The following is a 26,310-nucleotide window of genomic DNA, read 5'->3' as shown; positions in this document are numbered from 1 at the left end:
ACACCCCTCCCCCCATCCCTTAGTGTCCCTAGAGGCCTTAATGGGCGCCGCCGCAAGTATATTTACATAAAAGTAACAGGATCTGTGTCTGTTTGTTCCAATATTTTTCTCGCTTACCGCTGCACCAATAGGCATCCTTAACAATCTAGCTTCCTATAAGTCCTAAATGTTTATAACTATTTTGAGGGAGGGTATCTCCACCCTACCTATAATAAGCATCCCTAAAAAAAACTCCCCCGCCACATATCTTTTTACATAAATCTTTATTTACCCCTAGGGTCATAGCAAATTTCAAGTCCCAAAAAATTGAATTTTATGATAAGTAAATAAATACATATTTGGTATTCACTGAATTTTTACAGACAAAATTCTAGATAAAAAAAAACAACTTACTGTTTTCTTAGGAAAATGATTCCTTGGAAAAATATATTCTTTATTCATCCTACCAGCGGCTTCGCTCAAGAAACCTTTAGAGGCTCTTGGGTTAGAAGTTTCTGAGAGTGATTTTTGTTGGGAAAGTGGAGGTAGTCTCTTTCAAAAACGTTATAAACCTTCCCTGGACCTAAAATGATAAGCTAAATTGTAATTAATTAAGAACTATGTATACAGAAACTCTCAAACCATTTGAATGGAAAAGACTTGAAAAAGGCCAAAATTTATATTCTACTAGAAAAACCTGTTCTTTTTTGTGTAGTCTAGAATATGGACAACAGCTGTTTTTGAGAGAACGATTTGAGAACCCTCAGGGCTCTAAAGGCCGAAGGAGGAACCAGAAAACGGAACAAGTGTAACCGCTCAGGAATAAGGTTTAACAAACAAGCAAAATAAATCTAAACTAATTTTTAGGGGCAGGTGTAGAGGTCGTCAACTCTACGATTTGTTGACCCCAAACAACAGCTGAAATTATGTATAGGTTTCGTGATTTTTTTTCGAATACACTTTGATGTTGGCATAAGCAGGTAACTGTTTAGCAACTGCAGCCTATTATCATTAATTGTAAAACTTTATTAATTTCTGTATATAAACATAAAACAAAGAGCGCAGGTTTGCATAAAAATAAACAATTATGTAAAGTACATATTAGTTAAGCGGTTAGCGAGATCCTTAATCCACAAAAATAATGTTTCTATTATACAAGGATTACATAAAATATCTGATTATATAAATGTTATGAGTTGAAACCAGCTGATCAAAATTCAATAAAAGTATCCATTGTATTTGAGCTAACGAACAAAATACGTGATTATAAAACGTTAGTTAATTTGCATTCCAATATCCCCTAACTCCGTGATTTGATAATTGCTTTTAATGTGATTAATCGTTGGTGCTAATTATTTTAGTCTCACACTCAAAGTTAGGAAAGGATGGGGTATTCAGAAAAAAGTCGAGGTGTGAAGGGACATTGAACCGTATATTTCACTGTTACTCAAAGAATTACAGGTTGGCATAAAAACTTTGGGTACTCAAAATTTTTTAAAATCTATATATCTATCTATATATCTGTCTATCTATTTCTATCAAAATCAATCAATCTAGAAACCTAATCAGTATGACCCCACTATAAAAGATTGAATATGGTTTCCATAGTCCCCAAGTTAATTAACATAACAGCACAATTAATCAACCTAAGACCACCAAGAAATTATAATCATTTAACATCCAACAGATAACAGTTGTGCCTGTTTATGGGCTAAAACATTCTACTTCTACTTATATGATTATTTTCATATTAACATCTTTAGTCTTGTATTTCTACTATGACACTAATGATATAAATTTCTTGAAACCAGCCTTGGGTAGATAAATGCCAAAGTGCAAAAATACAGAGCTTCCTTCCTGAATGAAAACAAATATTGACAAAAAAAAAATAAAAAAATCTACCAGAGAGGGAGTGGACATTGCTTGATTTTTTTGCCACATAAGAAGGGAACATTGGACTATAAATTAAAGTTTTATAAACACTTCTTTAGACTAAAACTCTTTTTGGGTATATTTTTAAATCTTCATTTGTTTAATAGCTGTGTCTCATCTTTCCAAAATCTTGTTTATCGTCAGTGGGGCTCTGAATATATTTATTGTTCATTATCTTATCCCATATTATTCCTGTATTTTTGCATTCTTTAACCTAATTTTATTTTATCCAAAGTTTAGTACCTCTATAGAAAGTAATATTCTAATGTGTTGGCCTGTCAATTTCTTTAGGGATGTTCTTGGGGGGGGGGGGGGGGGGTGATTTTTTATTGGGTCGATTGCGGGTACCCTCCCCTAAAATAGTTATAAACCTTCCTTGGACGCTTGAGAAGCTTTCCTGTAAAGAAGAATCATATCGGTTAAGAGTATAGCGAGATCTTTTGGTACAAACAGACGAACAAGCATAAAAACATCCTGTTTCTTTATTAGAAAGATATACTAGCGGCTGTGCTCCTAACATCTAGGAGATCTGTATTGAATGAGTAAGGAAAGTAGGAAAAAAGCCTAAATCTAAACTTAGATATGAAAACTAAATAGCCAAAACTTCAATTAAATGGAGAACTCAATCGGTTCAATATGGACATCTTAAACTACAGACAAAAAATCCTTACTTCTTCATATAATAAAACATAGGTTGTATTCTCATTATTAGAATATCATATGCTAGTGGCTTTTTAGCATGTTAAAGAAAATGTTAAATAGATTAATTGATAGATAGATTGATTTATTGATATATAAAAGGATAACTTGAGAGTATGGTTTGATATATAAATATATGGATGGATGAATTGAATTATCAATTCCCTTGAATTTATTTTTCTCGATTTTTAATTGTTAAAGTGTCCTGACCAGACCCTGTGCACGCCACTGAAAGAGCACAAATCAAAGTGTCAGTGATTTAATGTATTCTAAATAAATTAGAATATAATAGATAGATAAATAGATAGAAAAATTAGATAGCCAGTCAATCAGTTAGTCAGTTTGCAATCTAAACAAATTAGAATATATTAATTACACAGATAAAAAGATGTATAGATATAGATTGATATACAAATCAGTCATTATGCATTCTATATAAAATAAGAATATGTTTACTAGAATAATAGATAGATAGATAGAAAGATATGTAGATATAGATAGATTTATAGATTGAACGATCAAGTAAAAATCAAAGATCAAACAGTCGTTTAATGCCTTCTATACAAATTAGAATATATTAAATAGATTGCTAGATAGATAAATATATAGAAAGATACATAGATATGTATAGATATAAAGATAAATAGATATAAATAGATAGACAGATTGATAGATAGATTGAGTACAAATCAAAGGGGCAATCAATGAGTCAATGCATTCTAAACAAATTAGAATATAATAGATAGATTTATAGACAGATAAATATATAGAAAGATACATAGATATATATAGATATAAAGGTAAATAGATGTAAATAGATAGACAGATTGATAGATAGATTGAGTACAAATCAAAGGGTCAATCAATGAGTCAATGCATTCTAAATAAATTAGAATATATTAAATAGATTAATAAATATACAGAAAGATATATAGATAGATTAATAGATAGAGAACAACTTAAAGGGTCAGTCCTTCAGTGCATTCTATACAAATTAGAATATGCTAATTTGCCAATATGGGGCAATGAAACAAAGATGTACACATCCAAAATATTTAATTTCAGAAAATAAAGTTAAAAAAACATATATTTATATAAAAGTAAGAGGATGTTTTTCTGTCTCTTTGTACCGAAGTATCTCGCTTTCCATTATAGTGTAGCTTCTCATAAAAGCTGGAAAGGTTTATTAAGGCCTCTAGGGGTGTAGGTATTTATCTATTTATGTAGAGCTTTAAAAAATACATTAAACCATTGAAAGAAAAAAAAAATAATAAATAAACAAACTTTTACATGAATAACTTTAATCTACTGAAGGGGTTATTTTGTTTCTCATAATTTGGATGCAATTTATCATATATTTTTAGGATCCTCTGCAATGAAACATAGTCTTTGGGAACCTAAGCCGTTATAACTTTTTTTGAATGAAAGAAAAGGGGAGAAACCAATCTTTTTATAGAATTATGTAAAGTGGAATAGAGAATAAGAAAGTTTTTGGAAATAAATGGATAAGGCATTTCAGAAATTAAAAAGGTATGTTTTTTCTCTATGATCTTATTATCAGGAAGGAAGTGGACATTGGTCTGTTTATTACACTGGTCCCCCAAAGTTTTATAATAACGTTTTCGCATTCGTCGGCTTAGCAACTTTGGGAACTTTTCTTTAATTGTGATCGGTTAGTTCATTAAGTTGAGTGTTCAAAAGTTTTAATCACTAATTTTGTGTTTTATCATTTGGGAGGTACATCAATTTATCGGCCATTGTCTTATCCCTTTAGACCCTGTCTGATAATATCTGCACCAATTAGTTTCAATCATATGTCTTGTTAGCTATACAATTACATATATATTATATATATTGTAGGACTTATATTACACACGGATCTAAAGGGTTAAGACAAAGACTTATAAATTGTTGTACAACCCCAATAGTAATACACAAAATTACCTCTAAAATAAATGAGTGGTTGAGACGTTTGGACATTTAACTTAATGAATCAACCAATCAAAATTCAACAAAAGTAACAAACAAAATGTTGTGCCAACGCAATAGGTAACGTCATAATAAAACTTTGGGGACAAGTGTATTAAACAGTCCAATGTGCCCTTCCTCCCTGGCTATTACAGGCACTTGGCGATATCTAGAGAAGATTACTCTAAATGTACCAGGACATGTAACGCATTGTTTTTTAGACAATTTTTTACGAATTATAAAATGAAAATCATGAAATTAATACCATATGTGTTAGACTATACATTAGGCCCTTTGGGTCTAACAAAACAGATATTAATCATATAATTTATCGTTTTACTATACGAAAAAGCTGTCTATATTACGATGCAATAAATTATTAATTTGAATACCCTGAACCCCCCCCCCCCCCTCATCTTTATTATATTTTAAATCAATTCCCTTAACTCTAGAAAACAATCCTAGCCAATAAGTTTTAATTTTGGCCCAATTCTTGTTCTAAATTGACTTAATACCTACTTTTGATCTATCTATCTATCTATTTATCTATTGGTCGATCAACCAGTCTATCTATATTCTTTTCTAATTGATCATATATGTATGGTGCATTATTTGCCAAATGTACCACTTTTCTGCACTACCTCTCCAATTTTGTTAATACTCTATATTTTGGTCCGTTGGGTGATTCAAGGATGCTGGATGGCCAAAAAAAAGTTTCAGAGTCCCTGGATGTCTAGATATCTAGCTATCTATGAAGGTAGGTAACAAAAATTTAAAAAACACCCATTTTTTCACAATTTTAAAAATAAATTTTTTCATCACTCTTACATCCAACCTATACATTTTATACACCAAAATGATCGTTTATTCATGTAAAAAGCGCACAAAATGCTATTTTGGCCAAATCTCTAATTTTACAGGGTGTCCAACAAAAAGTGTATTTTGGATATCTAGCGTAATACCCAAAATACCTGTCCAAAAAAAATCATTTTTTTTGGCTTAAATCCTGTGTTTTATCTGTGGGCATATGTGGTATATAATGGTTCGGAGGACCCGGGACTATAAGGTTGTCAAATTTCATTTTGGAACACCCTGTAAATGTGATTTTTGTGTCTGTAGAGCTAAAACTTGGTCCAAATTGGCTATTTTTTTCAAATTTTTCTAATATGTGTCTTAGTATGTTTGGCCATAGTGTTTTCTGACCAGATCAAGATTTTCCTATTTTTTGGACACCCTGTATTTTCAAAAAAAGGGAAAAATTTTTTTTGTTTTTTTTTAAATTTTTTTTCTATTTTTAAGTTACTTAAAACTGTCATATAGATACAGATTTTGACTAATAACAATAATATTTGCCTATTTTACAAATTTTTACACTTTTGGGACACCCTGTGCATGTTTTTGAAAAATGATGGTTTTTGCCCAGTTTTGGGAGGAAGGAGTCGTTTTAAGGCCATAGACTATTTCTCATTTTTGTAGAACTTTTCAAGATACATCATTTGTTATTTATGCCAAAAGCGCAAAAACCGAACCGTTTTGCCGTTATTCACTGCCAAAGGCGGAATTTTTTACGTTTTTTGCCGTTCCCGAGGATTTAATGCGCATTTTAGGTAGGAAGACGTTGATTTTTTAAGATAACTGTGAAATACTTTTATTTAGGCATTTTATTTTACTAAATTTCATGTGAAGTAAAAATTTTTGTATATCCAACTGATTTTTGTCAAAAGGAATTTCAAATGCACATGGTTTATGTTTCTTTTATTACTTATGTTATAGCAATTATTTATATTATATACATCTCATTTTCTTGTTTTAACAATTGAAATCCATCTCGACGAAAAACGGTTAGCTGCACAAAAAATTTGACTTAATATGAATTTTAGAAAATTAAATTTCCTAAATAAAAGTATTTCAGAGTAATCTTGAAAAATCAACGTCTTCCTACCTAAAATGCGCATTAAATCCTCGGGAACGGCAAAAAACGTAAAAAATTCCGCCTTTGGCAGTGAATAACGGCAAAACGGTTCGGTTTTTGCGCTTTTTGCATAAATAACAAATGATGTATCTTGAAAAGTTCTACAAAAATGAAGAAATAGTCTATGGCCTTAAAACGACTCCTTCCTCCCAAAAATGGGCAAAAACCATCATTTTTCAAAAACATGCACAGGGTGTCCCAAAAGTGTAAAAATTTGTAAAATAGGCAAATATTATTGTTATTAGTCAAAATCTGTATCTATATGACAGTTTTAAGTAACTTAAAAATAGAAAAAAAATTTAAAAAAAAACAAAAAAATTTTTTCTCTTTTTTTGAAAATACAGGGTGTCCAAAAAATAGGAAAATCTTGATCTGGTCAGAAAACACTATGGCCAAACATACTAAGACACATATTAGAGTAATTTGAAAAAAATAGCCAATTTGGTCCAAGTTTTAGCTCTACAGACACAAAAATCACATTTACAGGGTGTTCCAAAATGAAATTTGACAACCTTATAGTCCCGGGTCCTCCGAACCATTATATACCACATATGCCCACAGATAAAACACAGGATTTAAGCCAAAAAAAATGATTTTTTTTGGACAGGTATTTTGGGTATTACGCTAGATATCCAAAATACACTTTTTGTTGGACACCCTGTAAAATTAGAGTTTTGGCCAAAATAGCATTATGTGCGCTTTTTACATGAATAAACGATCATTTTGGTGTATAAAATGTATAGGTTGGATGTAAGATTGATGAAAAAATTTATTTTTAAAATTGTGAAAAAATGGGTGTTTTTTAAATTTTTGTTACCTACCTTCATAGATAGCTAGATATCTAGACATCCAGGGACTCTGAAACTTTTTTTTGGCCATCCAGCATCCTTGAATCACCCAATGGACCAAAATATAGAGTATTAACAAAATCGGAGAGGTAGTGCAGAAAAGTGGTACATTTGGCAAATAATGCACCGTATATATTTATTTGTATATCTATTTATCCATCAATCTATCTATCTATCTATCTATTTACCAACCTGGGTCTTCTAAAAAGATTTCCTGTAAATCAGAATATTTTAGTCCAGCGGTTAATGAGATCCTTCATTACAAACAAACAGACAACCTATTACTTCTCATAAACAGTTGGTGAAGTTATATTATGGTATACAAAGGGATAAGACAATAGCCGATAAATTGATGTATGTACCTATTGATGATTACTTATTCTGTAGATTACAGTTAAGGGTTGAAATGTTTGGACACTTAACTTAATGAACTAACCAATCAAAATGCCCAAAGTGGTTCGTCCAACAAAGAAGAAAACGTTATTATAAAACAAGGGGGACTAGTGTATTAAACAGCCTTATAATGTCCTCGCCCACCCTGGTTATATAACAACTAGAGTTATCTTTTGAGTATATTTTAGTTTTTAAAAGTAGGTCACTGTTTCAATTATACTGGGGCAGGTTTTAAGCTATTTTAATATATAATATCACATGAGGCTTCAGTCTTTCCTTTGATAAGGGTTTGGTCCGCAACGGATAATTCTTGCCGTTAATTTGACGTTTTAGAATCGTCATGCTTTTTTTCTACCATTCCATGAAGATTCTATTATCTTGAAAGTTTACAGTCATTGTTTGCAGTCATCCTACAGGTTTTAGACTTTTTTGTGGGTTCCTATGAAATTTAGGCATAATATTTATACTTTAGCTCTTCCATTTTATAATGTTTTAAATACTAGCAATAGTATACTGGGATCTAAAGAGATAAGACAATGAAAAAAAAAGGATGCACATCCTCAATGATAATAAATAAAAAATTAACCCTTCTGTAGATTATAATTAGTAGTTGCAAACGTTCGAACACTCAACTTAATTAACCAACCAACCATAAAAGTACCCAAAGTTGTTAAGCCAACAAATAAGAGAACGTTAATTTTTCATCCTTGTTTAAGGTGTGACAGTGATGTACAAAAATGGCTTAGAACCAGCCCCTGAATTCTGAAAACCAAATGTCAAGAGTTTGTTAAAGTTTTAACACCTTCTCTATCCATCCACAGGGAGGGAGGGGACATTGAAATATAAAATATATTGTCCCTCAAAGTTTTTTTTTTGCATTTGATTAAAAACTTTGAGTACCTTCATTGAATCTTTATCTGGGGGTGGATTCGATCCCTACAACTTTCAATTTCAGTCTTAAAGAAAGAAAATTGGAGGGCCATTTCTCTTTTGAGGTTATTGGTACCCCTTCCAAAAATAGTTACAAACCCTCCGAGGATCAATGAGAAGATAAATTATAAAGGAGGGCCGTATCGGTTCAGCAGATAGCTAGATCCTTCTGTACAAACAGACACACAAAAACAGATCCTGTTACTTTATAATAAAAACTAGCGGCTACGCCCCTAGAGGCCTCTAGGGGCACTTGAGGAAGAGAAAGTCGAATTTAATAATTCAATTTCTTATTTTAGATCCTTCGGTACAAACATACAAACACACACACAAACACACATCCTGTTACTTTATGATAAGAATTAACCCTTACAGATCGGGCCCCAATTCCCACCTTAATAGATCGGGGGGGGGGGGGGGGGGTCATATTGACCCCCCCCTCTATCTCGGCTTCTGTTACAGATAAAGACGTAAAATTTTTTTCTGGTGGTTCATGTGTATTTTTAGAGAAAATTACTTTTTCTAGTCATAGCGGTCAGGCCGCTCCTTAGCCGCTTTTAAGCGGCCAGCCGCTAAATTTTAAAACAGCTGTAGAGCGGCCAATTTTGCAGCTAGGATGACCAAATTTTAGGACGAACTTTTATTTTTCATAACAAAAAAATTACTTTTTCTGATCATCGCCGAAAAACGGCAAATAACGGAAACCGCTATTTTCGGCGGTTACGGCGGTAAAACGGCGGTTGGCGGCGCCAATTAATATTTTTATCTGTTGACTGTTGCTCAAGGATTTACCAAAAAAAATTATAGGTCTCTAGCTGCAATAGAAGCCACGATATTCATGATATATGTCTGTAGTAAAAGCCGGACAAAAATCGGTCATAAAGTCGGTCAGGGTGCGGTCAAACGGTCATAGCACCACTTTTCTCATAAGGTCATTGATATCTCAATATTCACCAAAAAAATTTTAGGTTTCTACCTTATACACAAAGGTCATAATGTAGAAATTAAGATTTATTTAGAATTTTTTTTTGATTTTGGTGCTACCCAACCGACTTTGACAGGACACCACGACCGACACAGACCAGATATCCTAATAAAATCAACTCTTGCCGACGTATAATTACTAAACTTAAAAAGTCATGAAGTCACAACTCTCTATCTTACCTACAAAAAAAATGACATTGAAAAAACTAGAGGGGGGGGGTCAATATGACCCCCCCCCCCGATCTGTAAGGGTTAAAATAAAACACTTTTATTTGTAGTTGTTTGGGCTTTTTATTCTAATTTATATGAAAAGTTATGATAAAATTTACATATAATGAAATATTCAATTTTATTGTTACGTTTATGATACATATGAATTTTACAAAGGGCGCAACTTAAATTTTGAAATTGTCAATAAATAAAGATAAACACTATGTTTTACAAAATAATAAAATCAGTGCTTCCCCTCAGAGTGCTTAGCGAGCACAGAATCCCCCCCACATCCCCTGTAGCTTTGAAATATATTGAAATACTTTATCCTAACCTCTGCGGGGCTATCCTGTACCCAATATAACCTAACCTAACCCAAGCTGAGGTTAAAACACAAATTATTTTTACTAAAAAAAAGTTTAAATAAGTAAAATAATCTAAAGTTTGGTTAAAAGAAAGGTTAAATTTAAATTGCGCCCCCAGTATATTATTTCATTTATTTTTTTATTACAACATATATAATTTATAAGCAGGAGTTTTAAATAAAATGTTTTTTATAGTAAGTAAAGAAACTACTCTATATTTATTTATATTTGTTTGTCTGTCCGATTATAAGGCAGAACGGTTAGCTTTTATTCATACATGTTAAAATCATCAAAAAAAGTCAAGCTATGCTATGATCTTAAGGGATAAGACAATGGATGTTAAGATTATATGCATTCTCAATGATGATTTTTCAAATTCACCCTTAAGTACATTAAAATTATTGCTTAAAAGTTAGTCTATTACTAACTATCCTATCAAAATTTAATAAAAAATAAACCACATTTTTAAGTACCAGTGTAATTTACAGTATTATTTTCAACATCATGGGATTTTCAATTTCGCTACTTTTGAATTATGTCATCCTTGTTATTTTTTTTTCTAGAATATATAAAATTTTTGTATCTCATTGGTTCTGACAAAAATTACAAAGTATTCTGTGATTTCACACAAAATACCTTGTTAAGCACTGTTAACCCCAACCCTTATTTGTTAAATAAATTGAAAATAAAATAGGGGGAGGGGGTGAAGTATTTCGTTTGTTTGTATATTATTTTAGGTCAGGTTAGGTTAGGTTGGGTTATACTGATAATTGGATAGCCCAGAAGTTTTAGAGCCCCCCCCCTCTCCTATTTATTTTCAATTTAAAAAGCAAGGAGGAGGGGGTCACCAGTGCACAAGGTTTTCATATTTTACACTTTTCCTCAATGCAGTCAAGAATAGTTATTTATTGCATCGTATTATAAATAGCTTTCCGCGGATATTAAAATGTAAAATTATAAGATTAAACCAGTTTTGTTAGCCGAAGTTTCGGGCTATCAAAACCGGAATTAATATTATCATATTTTTTTCAATATTCATAGAACATTGTCTGTAATACGATGATTTTTCAATTCAGCTGAGAACCGGTACTTATCCAGGGGATATTAAGCTATTCTGAAAGTTTTAGAACGTATTCTCTCAGCATTGGGTACTTTTTGAATAATTTCCCACTTTATATATAACAAAAATAATTTTACGAACCTCAAAGTAAACTAAAAAGTTTAGTTTATTCCCAATCGATCTCTTAATCATTATGTTAAACTTACTTTAATACATTAAGGGACATCTTTCTTTTGTTCCTCGTATATACACGATATTACAATTAATAGCTTAGATTATAATACAAATTTTTATCGAAAAATCAAGAAAAAAAAGTTGATTTCAAAAGTATAAAAAGTATATATTAATTAGTTGATTTTTTTACAGTGAAAAAAAAATTAATAAATGGATGTAATCACAAAAGCAAACTAAGTAGCAGGTTCAGTCGTAAGTAGTTTTTGTTTATTTTAGGTTATTTTAGATTAGGTTAGGTAAATGTTTTTGTTTACCCCACAGGGTTAGGAAATTTTCCCCGCAGGTTTAGAACCCCCACAGGGACTAGAAATAAGAGAAAAGCTACTGTGTAAATACGACGAAATCCGCTACTTCGTTTCCATAACATGATTCAAACGTTTTAATAGGTAAGCTTATATTTATTCAATAGATAGATCTATTTAATATTAGCAAACCTATCTTAATATTTTTCAAGTGCAAATAACATCTAATAAATAATACAATGAAAAAATCAAAAAAGCACATTTTAAACGATTTTTGATCTATTAATATACATAACACTTTTTAAACTTCTTCAGGTTGTAATAAATTTTATTATATTATAGCTGAAATATAATTCAAATAAACAAAATGATAAATCCATAAGTAGCAAAGCGATTTATTTTAACAATGATTGACGTTCTTTTCGACATTTAGACTTACATACCCCCTACCTTTATAAAGAGTAGCTATGCTATATATATATTTACTAGTGGCTTCGTCTTATGAGGTAATGGTATATAGAATTTTCCTTAAAGCTAAGAGATATTATAATAGTTATTTCTTTCATCGTATTATAAACGGCTTTCCGCGGATATAGAATGTACACTTATAAGATTAAAACTGGTTTTAATCTTATGATTAAACATTTTTATATTCGTAGAAAGCTGGATGTAATAAGATGCTAGACATGTTTTTTTTCGTAAGGATGAGAACCGGTTCCTATCCACCGGATTCGAATGAATACGAGAAAAATATACCCAGGTTTTTCGTTGCATACAAAAAAAATCTAATTTCGTATAAATTAAACTCAGGTTGTTTGCAGTATATAAAAAAATTTTAAATATTTTTTTTGGATGGGTGGTCATATGGGGGCCTTGCCCCATGTTGCGGTGGTGGTTTTGTACTGTTTTTTTTACAAACAATAAAAAAATAAATATTTTTTTTTGGGTGGGGGAGATTCTTATTTTCACTGGGGGTGTCCCACCCCCCAAGAAAATAGGACCAATAGGTATATTCCCTGAAGAGTAGAGCCCAATCGGCATAGATGTTACAAAGATCTAAAGCTTTATTCAGACGGACACCATTCTACTTTGTATCATAGATATATTTAAACAAGGACACTCATGGTACATAGACGTACATACCCTACCTTTATATAGAGTAGCTACACTGTTTATAATTCTATATTTAAACAAGGACACTCTTGGTACATAGAAGAAGGCAGATCAAAACTGTTACAAGGATTCTGAAATAATAATTTAGTAATTTATTGCATCGTATTATAGACAGCTTTCCGCGGATATTAAAATAAAAAATAATTTAGACTAGTTTTCTTAGTCCCGAGAGGCCAAAGGCCCTAGCTAACAAAACTGGTATGAATTAAATATTTTTAGATTTTATTATTTGCAGATAAATGTCTGTAATACAATGTAAAACATGATTTTTCAGTATGGCTGAGAACCGATATATATCCGCTGGATTAAAACTGGTTCTCAGCCATACTGTAAAACATTATTATTAGTTTTTAGTAGCAAAGCTACTCTATTAGTGAATATGTATGTTCGTCTGTATGTCTGAAATAATAAATTTATTTGTAACTAATGCACTAATTATACATATTGCTATCACTCTTTCCCTTTCTTTTTCTTAATTTCTTTTTTTCTCATTTTTCTCCCTCTATTTTAAATTAGTTTATTTTACGTAGGTTAGACTTTATCAAAATTAATATAATTTGACTTTATGTCAAGTTAGGTTAGTTTTTATTGAGAACGTAATTAGGGTTTGGGCACCGCAGGAATTAGCTATTGGAAAAGAGCCCCTCATCCTTATTTTCAATTGATAATATAGATAATAAGGGGGTTTCATTGCTCAATATGCTATTTGAGGAAAATCATAGCTACGGTGATGAAAGTTCAAGTTTAAATCTCCATATGTTGACTTAAATTTCTCATATGCAATAATAACCACGCAACTTCCCCCTGGCTTTGTAAGAAGAAGGGAGATTATTGAATATGTTTGGATTTTTAATAGTTAATAAGGACATGTTATCTATACAACCATTATGGCTACTAGAAACTATGGCTACACAAACAAACTAATTCAACATTACCTGTTATTACATGTATAAAATTGTGAAGATCCATAAACAGCTAAGTGGTCACCTAATAAGAAAAAATAACTTTAGTATATATATCTAGCCTTAGATATAGCTAAGCTAGACAGATGACAAGACATCTAGATAGCTAGACAGATAGCAAGACTTCTAGATATCTTGTTTAACATGAACAGGTAAAGATGTCCTGGGGAAACTAGATAGCTAGACAGAAAGCAAGACATCTAAATATCTTACATTGTATAACATGAACAGGTACAGATTACCTGGGGAGACTAGATAGCTAGACAGATAGCAAGACATCTAGGTATCTTACCTTGTATAACATGAACAGGTACTGATGCCCTGGGGAAACTAGTGTTGCCTAGGTGGGGCAGGGAACAGGTGTACACCCCTAAAATGAAAAAAATAGTTTTCTTGTATTAATTCAAAATGATATCTAATGGATTAGAACCGGTTCTCGTCCAAATGAAAAAACTATGTCTATCATCCTATTACATCCAGTTTTCTAATATATTGTACATTTTTATATCCGCGGAAAGCTGTTTATATTACAATGTGAGAAAACACTATTATTAAATTAAAGAAGCAGAAAGTATGTCTGTCAGTCCACCATAATCTTGCAAATTAAAGAACTGATCCCTAGTTTTTAGTGTTTCTCTCAAAATATGATTAATTTTTTCTTGATGTACATACATATCTTTGCCATAGAAAAGCTTTACTTTTTAAAAAATGTACTCAACCTGTGTCAGAGATCATTGCATTCTTGACTACTAGGGTTGATACTATCCTTTCTGCTTCTACTTGGGTACCAACACTATATAGATAGTTAGATATATAATTAGATAGATAGATGGATATTATTCTTGACTACTAGGGTTGATACTATCCTTTCTGCTTCTACCTGGGTACCAACACTAGATAGATAGTTAGATATATAGTTAGATAGATAGATGGATATTATTCTTGACTACTAGGGTTGATACTATCCTTTCTGCTTCTACCTGGGTACCAACACTAGATAGATAGTTAGATATATAATTAGATAGATAGATGGATGTTATTCTTGACTATAAGGGTTAATACTATCCTTTCTGCTTCTACCTGGGTACCAACACTAGATAGATAGATATATATATATATTTAGATAGATAGTTAGATATATATAGATAGATAGTTAGATTTTATAATTAGATAATTAGTTAGATATATAATTAGATAGATAGATAGATAGATATTATTCTTGACTACTAGGGTAAATACTGTCCTTTCTGCTTCTACTTTGGTACCAACACTAGATAGATAGTTAGATATATAATTAGATAGAAGATGGATAATATTCTTGACTACTAGGGTTGATACTATTCTTTCAGCCTCTACTTGAATACCAACACTACATAGATAGTTAGATATATAATTAGATATATAGTTAGATATATAATTAGATAGATAAATGGATAATATTCTTTACTACTAGGGTTGATACTATTCTTTCAGCCTCTAATTGAGTAACAACACTATATATATAGTTAGATATATAATTAGATAGATAGTTAGATAGATAGTTAGATAGATAAATGGATATTATTCTTGACTACAAAGGTTGATACTTTTCTTTCTGCTTCTACTTGAGTACCAACACTAGATAGATAGTTAGATATATAATTAGATAGATAGATGGATATTATTCTTGACTATAAGGGTTAATACTATCCTTTCTGCTTTTACCTGGGTACCAACACTAGATAGATAGTTATATATATAGTTAGATAGATAGATGGATAATATTCTTGACTACTAGGGCTGATAATATTCTTTCTGCTTCTACTTGGGTACCAACACTATATAGATAGTTAGATATATAATTAGATAGATAGATGGATATTATTCTTGACTACTAGGGTTGATACTATTCTTTCTGCTTCTACTTGGATACCAACACTACATAGATAGTTAGGTATATAATTAGATAGATAGATGGATAATATTCTTGACTACTAGGGCTGATACTATTCTTTCTGCTTCTACTTGAGTACCAACACTAGATAGATAGTTAGATATATAATTAGATAGATAGATGGATAATATTCTTGACTACTAGGGCTGATACTATTCTTTCTGCTTCTACTTGAGTACCAGCACTACATAGATAGTTAGATATATAATTAGTTAGATAGCTAGATATATAATTAGATAAATAGTTAGATATATAATTAGATAGATAGATGGATATTTTTCTTGACTACTAGGGTTGTTACTATTCTTTCTGCTTCTACCTGGGTACCAACACTAGATAGATAGTTAGATATATAATTAGATAAATAGTTAGATATATAATTAGATAGATAGATGGATATTTTTCTTGACTACTAGGGTTGTTACTATTCTTTCTGCTTCTACTTGGGTACCAACACTAGATAGATAGTTAGATATATAATTAGATAGATAAATGGATATTATTCTTGACTACTAGGGTTGTTACTATTCTTTCTACTTCTACTTGGGTACAAACACTACATAGATAGTTAGGTATATAATTAGATAGATAGATAGATATTATTCTTGACTACTAGGGTAAATACTATCCTTTCTGCTTCTACTTGGGTACCAACAATAAATAGATTGTTAGATATATAATTAGACAGATAGATGGATTTTATTCTTGACTACTAGGGTTGATAGTGATACTATACTTTCTGCTTCTACTTGAGTACAAACACTAGATAGATAGTTAGATATATAATTAGATAGATAGATAGATATTATTCTTGACTATAAGGGTTGATACCATTCTTTCTACTTCTACTTGGGTAACAACAATAAATAGATTGTTAGATATATAATTAGATAGATAGTTAGATATTATTCTTATCAATATATTTCTTGATAAATTACCAAAAAAACAATTTATATATCAATGAATTTATTGATGAATCTATTGGTGAATTTATCAATTAATCTATCAATGCATCTGTTAATGAATCTATTGATGAATCTATTAATTATTCTATCAATGAATCTGTTGACCCATCCAATAAATGCTCAATAAATTAATCTATTAATGAATCAACTTACCTTACAGATTGTCTATTATGTAGGTCTATTAGTTCTTTATCTTTGCTCCATTGTATATCTGTGTAGATACTGAGTGGGGTCTTCAGTTCTCTTCTTATGGCACATCTAGATACATAGAAAGATAGTAAGATAGATAGATAAGTAGATAGAATTATGAAATGTATGTGTATATACAGAGTGGGATATTTAGCTCTCTTCTTAAGACATAGCTAGATAGAAACAGCCAAGTAGATAGATAAGTAGATAGATATAGAAATAATGTATATCTGTGTAAATGCTGAGTGTTTTTTAGCTCTCTTCTTATAGCAAATCTAAATAGATATATACATATAGAAAATATCTAAAGAGATAGATAGTTAGATAGATTTCTGGAACTCTTAGGTTCCTATCTATCTATATATTATACGTTAGTTGAATATGAGATTCATAATTATAGAATCTATCTTTGTATGTATCTATCTGTCTATCTATCAATGTATTGTATACCTTAGTTAAATATTAGATCCTGGATTATATAATCTATCTTTGTTTCAATATTCATATATTCATTTTTATATCTAAATATCAATCAATCTATCTAAACTGCGAACCAAAAAAATAGGCAAATCTGAATTTGCAGAATAGCAGCTTTAATATTCATTTAGGATGATTTTACTGTAAATATAAAATGTAGATGCATCTTTTTGTTACAAGTTTCCACCGTTAATTTTTTATTAATCAGCACCACTGAAGCACAAGATCTCAAAAACAGCATTTTGGGTAAAAACTGGTGAACCAAAAAGATATGCAAATCCAAAACAAATCAATAGAAAAACGATTATTTTGCATCTTTCTTCTGTTTTAAAGATTGATTCTGATAAATTAACAATTTTTTAAGGGATTTATGCATTAATTATTATGAAATGTAGTATAAGGTATAAATTAATGATTTTTTAAAATAAGAAATATTTGAAAAAAAGAAATTCGACCCCTATCACTTTAGAGGACAGTTGCTGACCTCCAGTCTTATGGATGAAGCTAAATACATATTGAAAATAATAATTACTACCAAAAGTATACAAAAATGATTTTTAATGTGTTAAAAAAATCCATTTTAAAATCTTGATTTTGAGGATGATGGCCTTTAAGATGCTCCTATGGGTAGTGATGGTGAGCCAAATGTTATCAAAGTGCATGACCATGATGACAACTTATATATTGAACTATGGTCCAATTTTTGTATTCATAGCAGCCTCCAGCCAAGCAGGATTAAAAAACAAAAAAATTGCAATTTTAATTACTCAAATGCATAAGGTAAATACTGTCGTTTTTAGAAGATGTTTATATTTCTTGTCGGTTGGCTCCATTGGAGATTGCTATGACTACAAAAAATGGTACATAGGTTAATAGACAAGTTGTTGTAATGGGCATGTACTTAAATAACATTTGGCTCACCATCATCACCAATAGGAGCATCTGAAAGGACATCATCCTCAAAATCAAGATTTTAAAATGTTTTTTTTTAACACATTAAAAAGCATTTTTGTATACTTTTCAGGGTAATTTTTATCTTTAACATGTATTAGGCTACATCCATTAAACTGGAGGTCAGCAGCTGACCTCTAAAGTGATAGGGATTGAATTTCTTTTTATCTAATATTTCTTATTTTAAAAAATCATTAATTTCTACCTTATACTACATTTCATAATAATTAATGCATAAATCCTTTAAAAAATTATGATTTTATCAGAATCAATCTTTAAAACAGAAGAAAAGTGCAAAAAAATCGTTTTTCCATTGATTTGTTTTGGATTTGCATATCTTTTTGGTTCACCAGTGTTTACCCAAAATGCTGTTTTTGAGATCTTTTGCTTCATTGGTGCTGATTAATAAAAAAAATCAACGGTGGAGACTTGTAAGAAAAAGATGCATCTACATATTATATTTACAGTAAATCCGTCCCAAATGAATAATGAAGCTGCAATTTTGAAAATTTGGATTTGCCTATTTTTTTGGTTCGCAGTTTAATTTTCTATTTATCTATCTATACCTGAGATGAATATCAGATTCTGGATTATAGAATCTGTCTTTCTATCTATCTATCTATCTAACTATCTATATCAACCTATCTATTTATCTATCTATACCTTAGTTGAATATTACATCCTGGATTATAGAATCTGTCTTTCTATCTATCTACCAATATATCTATCTATCAACCTATCTATTTGTATCTATCTATACCTTAGTTGAATATTAGATCCTGGATTGTAGAATCTGTCTTTGTGGTCCTCTGAAAATAAATAAAAAATATTAGTAAGATTTAAATTCTCAGGGAGGGAGTGGACTGTGGACTGTACATTACATGGGAACTTAATATTTGATAAACAGAATTTCTCATTCTTTGGCTTAACGGTCTTTTATAAAATATAATTGTGAAAAAAACAGGAAGTAAATCTAAGGATGGGGTACTTTTGATCATCTTAATTAGAGAAGTACATCTTTTTATCCTTAATTTTTTTTTTACAAAACTTTTACAGAACATATAAAAAACGTCAAGTGCAAAACTTTAATTAGAAAAATAAAATTGCAGATGACATTTTTTTCTCTCAATAATTTTAATTTAAACTTGTTAAAATGGCAATTAATTGTTTTTTTTTAGAGGAAAATCATTAAACAAACTAATTTTCAAATTAGTGAAGATAAAGAAATTGGTCACCAAAGTTTTATAGTTCTATCAATAATTGGTATTAAAACTTTGGGTACTTTTATAAAATCTTGATTGGTAAAACTTACAGTGTATGAACTTACCCACCAATCTACTTGATTAGTCATCTATGGTTTGGTTTGGTATGAAATGTATAACATATTCCTACTAAAATTTACAACAGGTTTAAAAGACCTATAACCTTTCTGGAGGGCCCAATTCATTAAACTGCGTGTCTCAAAATTTAATTGAAAATAGATAGATAGATAGATAGATGTATTTCAACATAAGCAAACAAAATGATAATAATATTTCTTACACATATTTACAAATTTTATGCATAGTTTGGTACTTTCATAACCTGGGTTGGCCGTTGCAAAAGCTGGAAGTACCGATTTAAGACAAACATATTCAAATGATTTTTTAATGTTTCTAGCTACATAGAAATTTTAATCAGATAATTAAATTGGATATATACATATAACATATAAATAGGTTTAAATAGTATAAATAAATAGTAAGGTATTAATGATGCTATTTACACTATGATACAATGGGGTTAGAGAAATTCAAATTTTGATAGTAAATTAAGGCAAATTTCAATTATTTTTACAGACAAAACATTTTTGCTTATTACAATTAAAACTCTTATATTTATCTAAAGCTTTCTTTTTGATGAGATTTTTAGTGGAATTTTTAGTTTCAGCACACCTTATAGCAGTGTCTAGGTTGTTCCATATTTTAACAAAGCAAAAATTAGGAAAAGTTTCTAGAGCTTTATGTTTAGGTAAAGGTACTTTTAATTTCATTACTCTGTTGGATAACATTGGTTCAAAAATATTATTGAATGAGTCTGGCATTTGTCCTGCAAGGAAACTTTTTACAAAGCTACCTATGTTAACAGTCATAATATCTTCAAGTTTAAGTAAATCAAGTTTTTCAAGTAATGGATCTACATGAGCATTGTACTTTGCATTAGCGACATATCTCACAGATTGCTTTTGTTTTAATAATAATCTACTCATTCCCTCACATTTAGCATTACCCCATGTTATAATAGAAAATTCCAAGTGCGATTTCACAAGGGAATTATATATAGATTTACGAATTTTAGTTGGTGCAAACTTTTTCAATTGATTTAATACAAAATTAGCACTAGATACTTTGTTAATAACTGAGTTTATATGGTGTTCCCACGTTATAAACTCATCTAGATGAACACCTACAAATTTAAAAGATTTAATATTACAATCATTTCCAATTCTTTCAATCTTTTCACCACCAATTTTTATGACTAGAGAATCTTGGACACACTGCATTTTTTTGGTTCTAAAAACCATAAACTTAGTTTTGGCAACATTAAGTGAAAGTTTATTTGCTTGAAACCAAAGTTTAGCTTTTTCTAGTTCAATGTTAACCCTTTCCTCTAATCTTTTTAAATTGCTATCACTGTGTGCAAAAATTGTGTCATCAGCAAAAAGTGAAGAAAATATATCAATTGCATTTGGCAAGTCATTTATATATAATAAAAACAGTATAGGATTCAGAACACTACCCTGTGGGACTCCATGGGTTATGTTTTGAATAGATGATTTGACACCATTAATTTCTACATATTGAGAACGATTATTTAAATAAGAATGAAACCATTTATTTGATAAACCTTTAAAACCATAATGGTTTAGCTTGGTTAAAAGAATTTGGACGTTGCAAGTATCAAATGCCTTTTTTAAGTCAATGAAGCACCCCAGTGTGTATTCTGGTGTTTGAGAATCAAGACCTTGGTATATTTTATTCAATAATTGAATTAAGGGCTGTGTTGTGTTGTGCTTGGGTCTAAATCCATACTGATGTTTATAAAGAATATTGAACTTATTTAAGTATTTAAACATTTGACAGGCAACTATTTTTTCCAGTAGTTTAGAAAAGGCATTTAATATACTAATAGGTCTATAGTTATCAAATGAATTATTCCTTCCTGATTTAAAGATTGGCAAAATTTTAGCGCATTTATAATTGTTTGGAACAAAGCCATGTTTAAATGAAAGATTAAATAGGTGAACAACAGGATCTATAATACTTGGCATAATTTCTTTTAAAAGTTTAGTAGAAATATTGTCAGGTCCACAACTTAGTTTAGGTTTTAGCTTATTGAGAGTAGAAAAAATTATTTGAGGGGTGATTTTTTGAAAGACAAAATTTTCATTGACTGGAACCCCAAGGTAGTCATTAAAATCATTTTCGCAAAATGGAATTTCATCTGCTAGGCTGGGACCAACATTAATAAAAAAATTGTTAAAACCCTCACAAATATCTTGAAAGTTTTCATAAGATCTGTTATCATCAGTAAAAAGATTTGGGATAGAATGCGTTTTTTTATTCTTGTTGATAAGTTGATTAATTGTAGACCAAGTTTTTTCATGTTAGACGAAAATTCATTGAATTTAGAAAAATAGTACTCTTTTTTGGCTTTCCTAACTGCAGATTTATAAATGTTATTTGCAATGACAAATTTTCTATTGCTATCAACGGTTTTATCCTTAAATTTTTGTCTCATTAACATTTCTTTTTTCTTTCTTAGGTTTAATAAAGCTGGTGACATCCAGGGATTTTGGGGGATAACTCTTTTGTTGGGTTTTATAGTTTTAAAAGGGAAACATTTTTCAAAGTTTTCATTGATAACATTAGAAAAGTTTTCAAAAGCACTCTCTGGATTACAATCTGTAGTTATGTCAGACCAATCAAAAGAGGATAAGGATTGCTTAAATATTTCAGTATTTTCATTAGACATATTTCTTTTTTGTATAAAAGAATCTTTGTTTTGCTTAGGATTACTAACATTTAAGTAAAATATTGGGAGATGGTCAGATAGACTTGAGTAAATAAGTCCGGCATTGTAATTATCCATCCTTTTATTTGTAAAAATGTTATCAATCAAAGTGGCACTTGTTGGTGTAATTCTGCTAGGTAATGTAATAACTGGTAAAAAAGAATGAGAGATTAACATATTTAAAAAGTCGTTGGTTGGAGAATGTTCATTATATTTAAGCAGATTAATATTTAAGTCAGAGCAAAGAATTATTTCTTCTGCATTCATAATTTTGAGAGAAGTTAGAGTTGTATTAAGCCAATCAGAAAAAAATTGTATATTGCTATTAGGTATTCTATAAATATTTGCGATTATCTTAAACTTGTTTCTTGAAATGTAAACTTTAATTATTAAAGATTCAAAATTGTCATTAAAGCACGAGAATTCTTTGATAATTTCATAGTTTTTTAAGTTAGATAAATAAATAGCCAAACCCCCTCCCCTCTTCCCAGCCAGAAAGTAGCGTCACTATCGCGCTACTATAGCGCACGATATCGTGTAGCAATCGAGCACGAGTTCTTACGATATCGCTAAATAGTCGTCCAATGCACATCGACGATATGTTACGATAAATGGTCGAAAAGGTACTTAGAGCTGCGCGATACACCCACGAAATCGTAAGCGATATCGTAAGGCTCGTAAGCGATATCGTGCCAAAATCGTGAATAAAAAGTACATATAAAAAATATTTAACATCATGTAGTTTTGTTTGTAAATATTGTATGTAAGCAAGAGGTTGCATAAAGAATTCATTTCATACTGTGCTTGCAGTCAGAGATAGAGAGAGTGAGAGACAGAGAGAGACATGGTATAAAGAGAAACCATTTTCTGTGCCCTTCTAATTGATGTATACTCTCAAAAGTTTTCAATTAACTTTGATAGGGTATTTCTTTGTTTTTCATACTGAATGGCAATGATTTAAGGAATATTAAGACACACATTTAAAAATGTTGCCATTTAGAAAAAAAACTTTTTAAAAATACTTTTATTTGTAATATTAAACATAAACACATTATGACAATTTTAGTTATCAGTTTTATATTTATTTTGTTTGACAACAGAAAAAATGCAATATATTTTTTAAAATAATGTGAACTTCTAGCGGCCAATTTATAAACTATATTTCTCACAGAATGATGTTGATTATATGTTGGTTGTGTGTCTGTTTGTAAGTGTGTGTTGACACACATAAAATGCTATTGTTTACGATATCTTAGGGAAATCGTGGTTGCCGCGATTTTTACTACAAAATCGAATTAATCCCTAGCGATTTTTTTCGATTTTTGCTATAAAATCTTAAATAAGATTTTGGCGATAATATACTACATATCGGATGCGAGTTTCCTTACGACGTTTCTAGCTGGGTTTACTTCCCTATCTTTTGAGATTAGATTATAATTATTTAGACAGACTAAATCTTGATTTTTGATTCCCCACGTCTCTTGGACACATAAACAAGAGAAATTAAAGTCTTTGTTTTTGGATTCCTCTATCAAGTCTCTAAGATCATTTGATTTATTTGAAATACTGCGAATATTTAAGCTTAAAACGGAAAAAATTTCACTTTTATTACTAACTAGCAATTTAAATTCATTTTGATCAACATACTTACAACTATGCCCAAAATCACTATTCAATACAAGCTCATTCTGACCATTACTTGAAATTAAATCTATATCATCATCAAAGCCCTATAATAACAGAAAAGTTTAAATTTTACAATAAAAAGTGCCAGTTTGGAAAATTAATTTTATAAGTTATACTATTAAACCCCAAAATAGTAAACTTGATTATCATATAGTAAGAGATTGGTGACATACAATAGAGATAAAGTGTAGAGTGGTGACGTTAGTTTAGACATATATTAGATTTGATATCAGAGAATGATTTTTAAATCTAGAATCAATTTAATTCTTTTTCACATATTTTGGCTTTGTATCAGATTTAACACCAACATGTTTAGGCAGATAGCTGTCGATATCACTTATGGTGTAAGTAAACGAATTTTCACTTTTGGGATAGTAAGTTAGCCAAACGGGTTTTTCGCCTTCTTTGACAGTCATGTTAATGTCTCCATTTTGGTTTGTATCAAATTTGTGAATGGATCCTTTTTTCTTTAGAAATTTGATATGACCTAAAATCTTATAACGATTTTTAGTTAGCTGGAAGTTTATGAAGAACCTTTGTCTGGGAATGTATGACTTTACCTTCGGCCCAGGATGTGAAGAGTCACATTTCTTGGTCATATCCTCCCCCTCCTTCTGGTCCCCATACCCCTCATTCTTGACCCCCTCCCCACGCAGAGCCCCGCCTCCATTTTTCGGTATATCTGACTTCTTTACTCCTCCTCTTTTGACAGCGGAAACCAGATCAAAATAGGGTGACCCATTTTTTCTGTTCCAAATTTTTAGCAGGACTGAGTTGTTTTTTAGTTCATGTACTGCTGTTATGTCAGATTCAGGAATTCTGACTCCGTAGCACTCCTGGACAAGATCTAATGTCCTTTCTGTCAGAGTTCTTGTGTCCTGTTCATCATGGGGTTCAAAGAGACTTTTCCATCCTTTTTCAACATTAGGCGGGCTAGTAAGTATAAAGTTGCCCTTAAGATTACGTTGCAATGAGTAATCTGCCGTATTCAACGCTTCTTTAGCCTCAGCCTTAGCAGTCTTCACATCATCCTTCAGATTTGTGCATTTGCCATCTTTGCCAACAGTTTTCCACTCTGATCCACTAGTGGAAATTATGTGCTGGCAAACAATAAATAGGTAGTTTAAAAGTGCTTTGTTGTTATTAACATCAACTTCACACTTTTCTCTTCCTATTTTCTTCAATACATCTTTCACTACCTCGATATCAACTTTCTTGGCCATTTTTTTAGAAATAAAAATTTTGTGTCACCCTACTAGTTTAACTGTAATTCACATGAATAGGATTATAGCGGTCAAACTAATTATGTGTTGCTTGCTTGAGAACTAGATCACAAATAATAATGGGAGAGGATTGTTTTTAGGTTAGATTATAGACATATGCCCCCTTAGGATGGAGGGACGTGACTTTATATTAAACTGGTCCTAAAAGTTTCATAATAATGTTTTTTAATTGTTGGCTTAACAACTTTGATTGATTGGTTTATTAAATTGAGTGTCCAAACGTTTCAACCACTTATTGTAATTTATTACGTTTAGATCCCTGCCGCCTTAGGGATAGACCTATTACCGGGTGAGGGTAAACAGAAAAATAAACTTATTCCCCTTACTTTTTATTTATTTGGAAAATAATTGGGAGGGTTTCTGTGCTCGGTAGGCACTTTGAAGGAAAGAACTAATTAAATCTATATCATATTGCCTGTAAAGGTAAGTTAGAAACGAAGAAAATTGAAAAAAATGCATTATTTAAATCTAAAATCTGTCTATAAACAAGAAAAAGTAAACTTATTTTTAGATCTGTTAGGGTTAAACCAGGGATGTAAAGGGTTAAGACAATGGCCAATAAATCGATGTACCTCCCCAATGTTGATGCACTATATTACCCCTTCTGCAGATTACAACTATTTGTTAAAACGTTTGTACACTTAACTTAATGTTCCAACCAATTAAAATCAATAAGAGTCCCTAAAGTTTTTAAGCTAACAAACAAGAAAACGATTATATAAAACTTTGGAGACTAGTGTAATAAACAGCCCGATGTTGATTACTTTCATGAATTGGGCCAGAATTATATAAATTCATTTTACAACATTTACTCTAAGCGAT

The 26,310-nt window shown here is 30.6% G+C and overlaps 2 protein-coding genes across 4 annotated transcripts in view; both read right to left on the bottom strand.

Annotated features, from left to right (window-relative positions):
- The window catches only part of Tudor-SN (Staphylococcal nuclease domain-containing protein 1), a 472,363-nt gene that overhangs the window by 425,372 nt on the left and 20,681 nt on the right, over positions 1–26,310 (bottom strand). The gene's annotated exons all lie outside the window — the stretch shown is intronic.
- The window catches only part of LOC145318833 (zwei Ig domain protein zig-8-like), an 80,610-nt gene continuing 66,767 nt past the window's right edge, over positions 12,468–26,310 (bottom strand). The window contains exons 6-11 of one of the 2 annotated variants that reach the window (XM_080160477.1): positions 19,227–19,275; positions 17,003–17,107; positions 14,671–14,744; positions 14,244–14,321; positions 13,925–13,976; positions 12,468–13,060 (exon numbers count right to left, since the gene is read on the bottom strand). In XM_080160477.1, coding sequence (XP_080016603.1) covers positions 13,003–13,060; positions 13,925–13,976; positions 14,244–14,321; positions 14,671–14,744; positions 17,003–17,107; positions 19,227–19,275 — 416 coding nt within the window. In that variant the 3' untranslated portion in view covers positions 12,468–13,002. The remainder of the gene's footprint in view (positions 13,061–13,924; positions 13,977–14,243; positions 14,322–14,670; positions 14,745–17,002; positions 17,108–19,226; positions 19,276–26,310) is intronic. The other variant, XM_080160476.1, reaches the window with a different exon arrangement.

This window comes from Acartia tonsa, chromosome 5 (assembly GCF_053477335.1).
Source record: "Acartia tonsa isolate MP-2025a chromosome 5, ASM5347733v1, whole genome shotgun sequence".
Classification (NCBI taxonomy): Eukaryota; Metazoa; Arthropoda; class Copepoda; order Calanoida; family Acartiidae; genus Acartia; species Acartia tonsa.
The sequence above is the reverse complement of the archived record's forward strand: the minus strand, read 5'-3'. Positions and strand labels throughout refer to the sequence as shown.